Genomic DNA, 12,109 nt, shown 5'->3' on the forward strand with positions numbered 1-12,109 from the left:
GGTGAATTAGCAGTTCTACATTAACTCCAGAGTTTAAGACCATTTATTGTTAAACTGTGTTGAACGATCAGCAGAGCTTTATTTTACTGTAAAGGAGGATTATTTTATTTTTACCTACAAATCTAATCCTGCTGTGGAGCCGAAACAGGGAGGTAAAAGACCTCTTTAACAAATAACAACTATTAACCTCAAATTTGTTGTATATTGCAATTAACTGAGAGAATGAAAAAGGTATATTAGCTATTTTACTGATAAAATTTATACTCATCACCATAAAGTAGATGGCATGGGTCAATGTGACCCATGAACGGTACATTCATTGCTAAGTAGTGCACAGAACACCCAGCGTTAAATTGGACGTTGCTCTGGATAGTGTCTGCCAAATGCCATAAATTTAAACACACTGTGTGTTTTTATCTCTTTTCGGGGACCAGATCCCTCCAGTCTAATGAAAATGTGGACATTATATGGTTGTGGGAACATTAGCCTGCTTTCCTAAGAAAAAATACTTATTACCCCAATACTGCAGCTTTAATGAGAAGGAAGTAAAAGATGCTGAAGCTAATTTTTCACTTGCCGAGATGAAGGTTAGGGTTGGTCAGGTGGAGCACAGCAGTATTTACATTCACTCGTACAGACTAGTGTATGTGCGTGTGTTGTTCCTGACCCCATTATTTCATCTTTGCGATCTTAGACTCAGGTGCAGAAGATCCAGCAGACACCTGAGGAGCTCCAGCTCCTTGCCTGACTGTCTCATTCTCGTTCTCTTTCTTTCTCTCCCTCTCTCCACCTCCCCTCCTTCCGCCGCTCCCTCTCTCTCCCTCAGCGCGGCTGGATTAGGCAGAGTGATCAAAGGCTCGCAGAAGAGCAGACGCGCTCCGAGATGGAACCCCTAAGAGGAAAAGAAAGAGAGGGAGAAATAGAAAACTCCAGTTATACCTTCTTGCGCTCTTTCGACCGAGAGGAAAGCGAATTTTATTGTGTACTTTCACCCTGTCACAGGGCTTTCTCAGGAATACCTGCATAACAAGTACAGCAGCGTGTGTTAGAGATTGAGCACGTGCTCCTGCTGTGAGGTTTCCAGGAACGCTGCACTAGTTGTAGTGCCGTGTCCAGCCAGATCCCGGAGCAAAAGGACCATGCCGGAACTTGCTGAACCGCTGGGACGAACGCTACGCCCTGATGGGCCGTTCGTCTCCAGCAGGTAACACACCTGTGGGTGCTCTGAAAGGGGTGAGACCACTAGCTGGGACCATGAGCTCACATGGAAATGCTTCTGAGCTTCTCTTGGAGACCATCTCCTCCTCCATGGCCTTCGTGCCCTTTGACCCAGAGGCAACTCTGGGCAATGTAATCCGCAATGGGTCATTTGGCTGCAACCAAAGTGGGATTATCTCGGAACCCTCACTGTTTGGAAACCTGACATCCAGCGGCGGTGTCTCCAGAAGGGAGGCCAGAGGGTGCATGGATCAGGCAGCTGAGTTCGGGCAGAAGAACTGGGCAGCGCTGCTGATCTTGGCTGTGGTGGGGGTCACAGTCACTGGGAACATCCTAGTCATCATGGCTGTCAGCCTGGAGAGGAAGCTGCAGAATGCCACCAACTACTTCCTCATGTCATTGGCTGTTGCGGACATGCTGCTGGGCCTCCTGGTCATGCCTGTCTCTATGGTGACCATCTTGTACGGTGGGTTGGATGTAGTTTTTTTACTTTCCTGCTGATGTTGTTATTGTGTTACAATTTGCATGCCTACACTCATCATCTACCTTAGTGCTTTGGACACTTAACTCCACCTATAGATCCACTTACAGATTGTAGTCCCTCTTTTGCGGCACAATTTGTCAGGCCACCTTTACCACATTCATAATTAGCCCGTTTATGACCACAGGTCTACTCTTGACTGGATATTATTCGAGTGATGGACCGTTCATTGTAATTACTCAGCTAAGTGGTCTGCCACCCAAAATATCCAGTCAAGAGCAGCTCTGTGGACAGAAACTGGCCACTGATGAAGGGCTAGAGCAGGGGTCGGCAACCCAATTGTTAAGAAGAGCCATTTTGTCCTTTCAACAAAGATCAAACCACTTTGGGAGCCACATTTTATGTCCATTTTATTGAAGTAATGTTTTACCATCTTGGCTGTAAATATGTCTCAGTATGTGCTGATAATATGGGCTAAAAAATATAATATAAATGAAAACACAGACTTAGGCCCAATCCCATTTCACCCCTCGCCCCTACCACTTTGCCCTTAGCCCTCTGTTTTGTGCGTTCATGTCTAGGGGTAGGGTGTCCCATTTTTTATTGAGATAGAGGGGTAGGGCAAAGTGTTGGGGCTACATGACCCTCCAAACAGAGGTTTTTCAGAGACTTCAAACAGAGTGTTATGAGGAAAAAAGAAAAACCGGCAAGATGGCTGAGTGAGCGACCAAAGAAACCCACAGATGTGAGAATTTTCTCCATTAAAAATTTACGATAACCATTATATTCTCTTAGTTTAATGTATTATGGTCATTTTCTACATAACAAGCATAAAACATCGCTAATAGTATGCTAATGTCTCGGTAGCCAGCTAGCTAACTTTCCCGTTCCGCTTTAAATAGTCCAGCAGTTCTGACGCCTGAAGCCCCAGAATGTAGCTAACTGCTGCACCATTTAAGGTGGAACGGGAAAATTTGAACAAGAAGCTGGTGAATATCTGACTTCAGCTTCATATCACTGAAGAATTAGGGGTGGGTGATAATAAATAATTGCCCCCCTCTTTGAAGGCATATGATTCCCTAAATGTAACTAAAGCCCAGCAGTGAGGAGCTGAACCTCACCCTTCTCTGCTGTCACTGCAGACGGGCCGGGTCGCCTACAGAGCAGCTCTAGTAGCTGTTAATGAAGCGATGTTTTTTTTTGTTTTTTTAATTTGAGGGTCCCATTTCGTAGGGCAAGATTTCTTGATTTCTTGAAGATTGATCTTCAGGGTTAAAGGGTGAATTAGCAGTTCTACATTAACTCCAGAGTTTAAGACCATTTATTGTTAAACTGTGTTGAACGATCAGCAGAGCTTTATTTTACTGTAAAGGAGGATTATTTTATTTTTACCTACAAATCTGATTCAGCTGTGGAGCCAGTTTATGGGTTTTAGAGATAAGGTTGCAGTGTTTGGAAGTTTGGTTTGGGGGTTTGGAGATAAGGTTGTGGGGTTTGGATGTAAGGCTCTAGGGTCTGAGGTAACTTTATGTTGTTTAAGGGTAAAGTTACATTGTTTGGAAATATGGCTGCAAAAGCAGGTTTCTGGTAGTGTGGCACTGGGAGGTAAGGTTGCAGAGTTTGAAGGTAAGGTTGCAGTGTTTGAAAGTAAGGTTGCAGTGTTTAAAGGTAAGGTTGCAGTGTTTGAAGGTAAGGTTGCAGTGTTTAAAGGTAAGGTTGCAGTGCTTAAAGGTAAGGTTGCAGTGCTTAAAGGTAGGGTTGCAGCATTTAAAGGTAAGGTTGCAACATTTAAAGGTAAGGTTGCAGTGTTTGAAAGTAAGGTTGCAGTGTTTAAATGTAAGGTTACAGTGTTTAAAGGTAGGGTTGCAGCGTTTAAAGGTAAGGTTGCAGTGTTTGAAGGTAAAGTTGCAGTGTTTGAAGGTAACGTTGCAGTGTTTGAAAGTAAGGTGCAGCTTTAAAGGTAGTGCAGTGTTTGAAGGTAAGGTTGCAGTGTTTGAGGGTAAGGTTTCAGAGTTTAAAGGTAGGGTTGCAGTGTTTAAAGGTAAGGTTGCAGTGTTTGAAGGTAAGGTTACAGTGTTTGAAAGTAAGGTTGCAGCATTTAAAGGTAAGGTTGCAGTGTTTGAAGGTAAGGTTGCAGTGTTTGAGGGTAAGGTTTCAGAGTTTAAAGGTAGGGTTGCAGTGTTTAAAGGTAAGGTTGCAGTGTTTGAAGGTAAGGTTACAGTGTTTGAAAGTAAGGTTGCAGCATTTAAAGGTAAGGTTGCAGTGTTTGAAAGCAAGGTTGCAGTGTTTAAATGTAAGGTTGCAGTGTTTAAAGGTAGGGTTGCAGTGTTTGAAGGTAAGGTTGCAGTGTTTGAAGGTAAGGTTGCAGTGTTTGAAGGTAAGGTTACAGTGTTTGAAAGTAAGGTTGCAGTATTTGGAGACACGGTTGCATTGTTTGAAGGCAAGTTTCTAGTAATATTTTGGCAGTTTCAGGCAAGGTTGCAATATTTGAAGATAAGATTGTGGGGTGTTAAGGTAAACTAGTGGTGTCTGGAAGTTCAGCTTGAGGTGTTTTGAAGGTAAAGTTGCAGTGTTTGAAGGTAAAGTTGCAGTGCTTAGAGATAAAGACAGTTTTTGGAGTTTCTGGTAATATTGTGGCATTTAGAAGCAGGTGTGCAGTGTTTGGAGGAAGCGGTTTGGTGTTTGGATGTAGGATTGTGGCATTTGGAGTTAAAGTCTATGTGTTGTTTCCTTGCAAGGCTGTGAAGTGTTGTTGGTCTGGCTCCTGCAGTGCTGAGATAGAGTGGTTCCTCTATTGTATGTGTGTGTGTGTTTGTGAGTTCACCTTTATGTACACAGTGGTCTTGTCTTTCTGAAAAAAAGCTAAATTTAAATTCTTTCAAACTCAAATATATATGTGTATTTAAAAAATACATAATAATAATAATAATAATAATAGGGTTGATTTAATATAACATTTTAATATATTTTATTAATGTGAAAATAATGGGTGGTAGGAAAATGCATCATGTTATTTTCAGCATGGTGTGTGTGTGCGCGAGTGTGTGTGTGTGTGAGTGTGTGTGGGTGTGAGTGTGTGTGTGTGTGTGTGTGTGTGTGTGTGTGGGTGTGAGTGTGTGTGTGTGTGCGAGTGTATGTGTGTGTGTGAGTGTGTGTGTGTGTGTGCGAGTGTGTGTGTGTGTGAGTGTTTGTGCGAGTGTGTGTGTGTGTGTGTGTGTGTGCGAGTGTGTGTGGGTGTGAGTGTGTGTGAGTGTGTGTGTGTGTGTGCGAGTGTATGTGTGTGTGTGAGTGTGTGTGTGTGCGAGTGTGTGTGTGTGAGTGTGTGTGTAAGGATGTAGGGAACTCTCTGGTTCCGTTTGTGTCAGTGCCCCCTGCTGCCTCCAACTGTCCATTCCAGTATAGTTCTTTTTCTTTCCCTCTTTCTGAGAGAACTACATCTCTTATTCTCTCCAAATTACTGGCACCTCCCCGGCTTTTCTATAAGGCCGTCTATCTCTTTTTTATTGGAACCCATCTGTGTATCTCAGAGTGTGCGTGTGCTTAACGAGCCATCCATCCATCTGTCCACCCATCCATCCATCCATTTATCCATCAATGTCTCTCTCTCTCTCACTAACTCTCAGTCTTAGTCGATCTGTGGATGTGAGTGAATGTCGCATGCTGTTGTTAATACAGTCTGATGTTAGAGCTGCAGCCTCATTAACATCATAATGTGTGTGTATGTATGTGCATGTGTGTGTGTGCATGTGTGTGTGTGTGTGTGTGTGTGTGTGTGTGTTTAAGCAGAAGAACCTGAGCCAGATTATTAAACGTTTCTCTTTAACTGTCAGACAAAAGAACTCATTAAACATGGTGATGAAAAGTGACGCTGATGGAAAATCATTATTGAACGACTGCGTCTTTATCTGTCTTGTGTCTTTTTCAGATGGAGAAGTTTCCAAAAATCCTGTGTTTGTTTTTTTGTTTTTTTTTTTTCGACCCAGAGGGTGATTTTTACCCTTGTGTGGTGTTCAGGTCTGTGGGACCCATTTTCAATGTTTACAACAAGAAAAAATGATGTGAATTATTATTATTTCAACCTCAGATTCTTGGTCTTTGCTCATTTTCTGTGAAGAACATATAAAATAACCCATTTTCAGTGTCTTCACATTACACATGTGGTGTTGGGTGAACCTGCGGGGAGTAAAAGTGTGGAGGTGCTGTGTCCTTCACTCTGTTCTCCTCCTACATGGCCTGCTGTTAGTGTGTGTGTGTGTCTGTGTATGTATGTGTGTATATGTGTGTGTGTGTGTGAGGGTGGACAAAATGGACAGGCTGCTGACTGGCTACAGCTGCTAAAGGAGAACCCTACGCTGGACACTTGTGATATTTTAAACACTTGGTATTTTTCAGGTTTAGGACTGAATTATCTCTTTACACAGTGATCCAGGTCAAACGGACCTCATTATAGAGAGAGCTGAGATTGTTCTGGACATTTTGATATATGTGGGCATCATGTTGCATGCAAGTGCCTTTAAAGGCGATTTTAAGAATATATGCAATAATCAGAGGGTTAAGGTGACCTGACCAATCTAAATGTAAAATTGGGCATAATCATATAAGTCATAGTATTCGATTACATCACTGAGAACACTTCACCGACATTTTGGTAGGCGAGTAACTGTGCCTGTGCTCTGATAGAGCTCATCTTGTCATTGTTGCTGCAGCTACAGCATTGCAGGTGGATGAAGACCAAGCGAAATAGACCAGAATGACCACGAAAAAGATGAAAGGATTGGCCACTTTAGCTGCAGTCTCCAGAAAACGCTACAATTAAAAGATTAGCTTGATTTGTGGAATGGATCCGTATAACCTGCACACCTCTCACATTCAGTCCAATGCACAATTAAGCTTATTCACATTTTCCCTTCCACCTTAAATGACGCTGCAGTTACAGTAGGCACCTTATCTGTAGAATGAATTTTGAAAATTTTTTTAAAAAGCAGGGGGATTAGAAGCCAACATCATGACCCAGACAAATCTGTAGACATCCAGTTTTCCTCAATAAGTGCATTTTTAATAAGGAAATACCTCAAACTCTCACTTGTAAATGTTTAATGAGCAGCTAACAAGCTGCACAGCAGAGCTATAATCAGCCACTGAAGCTGTTGGACGTCTCACCAGCTAATGCTGCGTCCCAAACCACACACTTCTACACTTCGCCTATTACACTAATGAGTGCACTGTTTTTTACTCATTGTTTAGCAGGCCTGTATATTAGGTATTTTTCCCAAATCGTTCAGCCATGCTGGGCCTGCTGTTTAGTGTGCTAGTATGGGATTTGGGACGCAGCAGAAGTAACACAGCGGGAAATCTCAGCTGTTTAGATTTCAGCTCTCATTTGCTATCACTACAGCAACAAATCAAATAAAGTTAAGGCAGTGCATTTACATATATTGGTTAATACACTTTAAGGACTTGTTTTTAACTGAGTATTCCCATAAAACATGTTTAACTGCCTTCACTGGATCAGTTATAGCTTTATTATCTCATAACAAACTGCCACAACTCTGCTGAACTAACTCGAAGTTGCCCACCAAAGTGGTGGCAGGGTGATTGCGTGACATCAGTGGTATGCTAGGAATAAAAAGAAAAGAATGCTGGCACTGGTAACTATTAATTAAAAGTAGGGCTGGGCGATAAAACGATAACGATAAGTATCGCGATATAACTTTTCCTCGATAGAGCGATAAGACAGGTTCGATAAGTGTGCGATATATAATACACCATTCACACTTCCACGTTTTAGCGAAAGCCCTGGTGGCGTTTTCTACTGCAAGGAAAGCGACACTACTCTGCTGTCGCCAGGAGAGGGCGCACTTCCGAATTTTTCGATTAGAGAGGGAGGGGGCCACGAGTAAAAAAAGGGTCGCCAAATATACTTTAGCAACGTCTGAAACGCGGAGTTATACATTCCCTGTCTGAGTGGATGTTATCGGCGATCTGTTCTCCTGTGACCGAGTGTGAGTGACGAGGTCAGTGGCGTAACTGTGCTGTCCTACGGTGAACTCACCTCTTTACTAACATCCTAACAACTTTAGCGGTGTTAAATCACGTCTGCAGCGCCGTGTTACAGCACCAAACCGTCATATTTTAGTATTAGTGCATTCTCGAGCAACAAAAGTGAAAGAAAGAAGTGGTTCATGTTCGAGAGTAAACTAAGGAAGCTGTGAGGCATTGGAGAGCGGGAGAGCGCTATCTTTCCAGGCTAGCTGTTTTTAGCTGCTGGCTAACTTGAAGCAGCGCTCCGGCAAAACACGGTGAATTGATGATACGGTAGATCAAACACGACACAAAATCACCGCTTTCAGTTTAAACATACCTAAAAGGAGGACTCTGTGACTGGTGTGAGAGATTCACACTGCAGATAATGCTTTTACACAGCGAGCGTCAGATATACTGCGGTTCACCCCTTAAACTACTACGGTAGCATAGAGAAACCCAGTCGTCTAGCTGGTGTCTGAATACTGTGATCTGCTCTGACATGGATGTGGTAGGAGTGACCGCAGTGACCTACCGAACCAAGTTGACGTTGTTGAGAAACTAAAGAGTTTAGCACTGTTGCTGGCCTCTTGTTTAGCGTTTGTAGCGGGATAGCCGAGCGCTCGTCACCAGACCGCTAAAAATAATCTGTTTTCTTTCTTAAATCATGACTATTACAAAAATTGCAGCTGTGCTTTTCCAGCTGATAAAAACAGCTCAGAAACTTTCTCCCACTGTCCCAAGACAGATTTGTGAAATGTTCCACTGTTTGCCGAGTGTTTGTCATGATCGGACCATAAGTGATAGTTTAAAACCACAGTTAACCACCCAGGAGCAAAATCAGCCTTCAAACGTGAAAGAAATCATGATCTGACATTATCGCGATATGTATCGATATCGAACGATATGAATTTTGTTTATCGTGATAACGTTTTTGGCCATATCGCCCAGCTCTAATTAAAAGACACTCAGGTTAAGAGTATTCATGAGTAACACGAGTTGATTTGTTAGATGTAGAGATTTTTTGTTAAACCGTTTCAGATGTTCTTTGTGCTGCCCCGTCAGCCATAGCTTGGCAAGCAAAACCACTGGTACAGCACTAGGTTTAGCACTAGGGTTTGCGTTTTTATTTTCATTTGAATTAACCCTTTCGAACTGGCTGTCTCACCAGCAAGACGAAATACCTCGCCCGCGCATCAAAATTCCAGGTTTCTGTATCTGTTTGTGTATCTTTGTGATGATCAAGCACAGAAATCCAGTTCAAACGCTTTCTGAATCTGTAGAGTCGCCCTTTCTATTCCATCTTATCACGAGATCATACGAAACTCACATCCGGAGTTATGAGCCTATGAAGAGGGGCTGAGATACACGTCATCTGCCTCTCTCTGTGTGGAACTGGTGGATTCGTGTGTCCTTCTACATACTGAGTGAAACTGACCAACGGACAGACCACAGAGGGTTAAAGCGTCACTACTCCTGTGGTTTTCCCCTTGAAACTAGAGAAACAGTGCTAAAATACAAGCCCAAGTTTGTTGTTGTTGGTCATTTGCTTCCTAGGTACATGTACAGTGTAAAGCTAATGAAAACATTTCCATGCACTTGGCAAGACGCTTGTTCAATCATTTTGTATTCAGATAAGTTTCCAGCCACCATTTTTATTTGTTGCATGTCACAGTCCACTGTCTGCATTTGGTTGGTTTTGGTCCACAGCCAGTGTGTGTGTATGGGATTCGGAGATTTGAAAGTCGAGGTGGGCGTGTCCATTCGCAGTGCCAGTTGGTTGTGCAGATCGCCTTTGGTTCGGTTGCCGCAGCCAATCAGAGAAATCTGATACATCTGATTTCTGATACAGAGAAAGCTGCGGTGGGAGTGTCCTTGGGCACCTTTGAGAGAGAGCAAAGAGAAAATCAAAAAACCAACCCGAAAACAAAAACGAAAAAAATATGGCCAAAAGGATATTTTTTACAGACGAGGCTCTAGAACTGCTGTTCCGATATGGAACACCACCCAGAAAAAACTGCATAACATAAAAACAAAAAGCAAAAACTTCATATTCAACTTGTATTTTAGGTCAGACGGTTTTGTGAAGTTTTTGTGTTAAAATTTGTTTTTCAATAAAAACTGCAAAACAATAAGCACGTTTTTGTGCTGTTGTGGTTTTGTGGGCTAAATCACAAATATAGTGTGCATGTCATAAACTTACTCTTATTATTCATGCTAAATGTACTTTCCTCACACATGAGGGGATTCAACACACATTGAATTTGACACAGAAAGAAGAGGCCACGGTGTTGTTAAACCTGATAAATCTGACATGCTGCCCAAACACGTTTTTTTCTCCTCTGTGCTCCTACAACAGGAATCAGACGTTTTACCAGGTAAATATCAGGCAGGGTGGTTCAGGTGTTTTTTTTTTTTTGCAGGATTGTGTCATGTTATGAATCACCACTGGCACGTGGAAGTGATAAAATGAGATGAAAAAAGTGTGGCCAGGCCTCACGTCACACAAGCAGTCATGATGCTTTCACGTGTTTGCATTAAAAAAGCCTGCCATTCCGCACCTCACAGCGGTACGCGACAGACGGTGGTATGAAACCACACAAACGCTGGCGTGGTGACAGCATTATCAGCGAAAATGGATGCTGATCAGAAGAGAGCTTTAGCCCTGTAGGATGGTACTCTTATGTTTTGTTGTATGAATGTATTCATCTGGAACTCACTTGGGGCGGGCATGGGCTACAGGTTAGGGAACCAGCCTTGTGGTCGCGAGTTTGATCCCCTGAGCTGACAGTATGTGACTGAGGTGCCCTTGAGCAAGGCACCTAACCCCCAACTGCTCCCTGGGATAGGGCTGCCCACTCCTCTGGGCAAGTGTGCTCACTGCCCCTAGTGTGTATTTTCTATAGTGTGTATGTGGTGTTTCACTGCACGGATGGGTTAAATCACGGAGGTGAAATTTCCCTGTTGTGGGACTAATAAGGGTCACTTAAACAAGGAGTTGTTTGGCGTCCACGGCTCCCAAAAAATCAACCTCTCCTGCAGTCGACATAAAAAGTTAGAAAATTGGGCTCCTGGCGAATTGTTCCGCTTACACCAGTCTACCGCCAACATGTGAACGCACCATCAAACACATCGGTAATCCTCATACATGAATAAGCAAAAGTTCAAAACACAGATTCATTCACAAATTAGACGTCACTGCTGTGTTGGGTCACTGCTTTGTTGGGTCACTGCTGAGCGTTTCCCTTTCCAGGGAATCCGTCGGCCGTTTGTAATCAAAGAACAGCGCACCCTTTCCGAATGAGCTTTCAAGCCCACCGAGTTCAAACAAGCGGCTTCTGAAGTTCCAGGAAGAATTCCTGATTCACTCCCAGTGACTCACTCTCAGCTCTGACTCACATAAATACCTGAGTGTGAAGATGATTGAGTCTGGCGAGAAGAGCTGGGAGCAGGAGTGCCGCAGATATGGGGGACGCAGGGGACAAATAACTCTGTCCCCTACACTTGTTGTCAAACAGAATATTAGTAGAAATGTGTAGCGAAGTCTGGGCAATATTCATTCTTACAAACCACAGATGGATCTTTGTTAAATATCTGAATTATCTATGTGATATGAACTCCAAAGAACTAGATAATTATTTTAGGCAACATCCAAGGTTGTCTAACTACACCAAATGCTCAATATGTTCTAGATAGTAACTGAGTAAGTGTGAGGTACAAACTCCACAGTACTGTGTGATTATTTGGGGTACTGGGTAGTTATATGGTGTAAACGAAGTTCAAAGATTCTTATACAGTTCGTACCTGTTTATTACCTATGAACTCATTCAGGGCTGTGAAAGGAAGCGATGATTCTTCTTGTGGTTTTACTGTGGAGTTCGATTTATGCCATTAGAAATTTAAATCAGAATTTGTATCTAAAAATGAATTCTGATCTGAAATTGATTTTTAGGGTTTATTTTAACTGCTTTTGCCTGCTTCTCATTTTGACTTAGTACATCATAACTATAATCTTAATTATGACTTAATTATAACTATAACTATATCTTAATTATTAACTTAGCATAATAATTATGAATTACTATATCATAATTATGACTTTCTCATAAGAATGGCTTACTATGTTATATTTATGACTTAATTTCCCATAATTATGACTTTGTATCTTAATATGACGTAATGTCTCATCATTTGGACTTGATATCTCATGATTATATTATTTTATATTAATTATGACTATTCCATAATTTAGATGTGCTATCTTATAATTACAACTTGGTGTCTCAGAATTATGGACGACTTAGTAGCTCACAATAATGACTTACTACGCCAAAATGATGACTTATTTTCTCATAATTGTGGCCTAGTATCTCATAACATAATCTCATA

At 42.2% G+C, this 12,109-nt stretch overlaps 1 protein-coding gene across 1 annotated transcript in view; it reads left to right on the plus strand.

Moving 5' to 3' along the window:
* Positions 1–869: 869 nt before the first annotated feature.
* htr2aa (5-hydroxytryptamine (serotonin) receptor 2A, genome duplicate a) overlaps positions 870–12,109 on the plus strand; it is a 42,938-nt gene continuing 31,698 nt past the window's right edge. Inside the window, exon 1 of the mRNA XM_036576117.1 lies at positions 870–1,684. Within this exon, the coding sequence (XP_036432010.1) occupies positions 1,183–1,684 (502 nt within the window). The 5' untranslated portion in view covers positions 870–1,182. The remainder of the gene's footprint in view (positions 1,685–12,109) is intronic.

This window comes from Colossoma macropomum, unplaced genomic scaffold (genome assembly GCF_904425465.1).
Source record: "Colossoma macropomum unplaced genomic scaffold, Colossoma_macropomum, whole genome shotgun sequence".
Classification (NCBI taxonomy): Eukaryota; Metazoa; Chordata; class Actinopteri; order Characiformes; family Serrasalmidae; genus Colossoma; species Colossoma macropomum.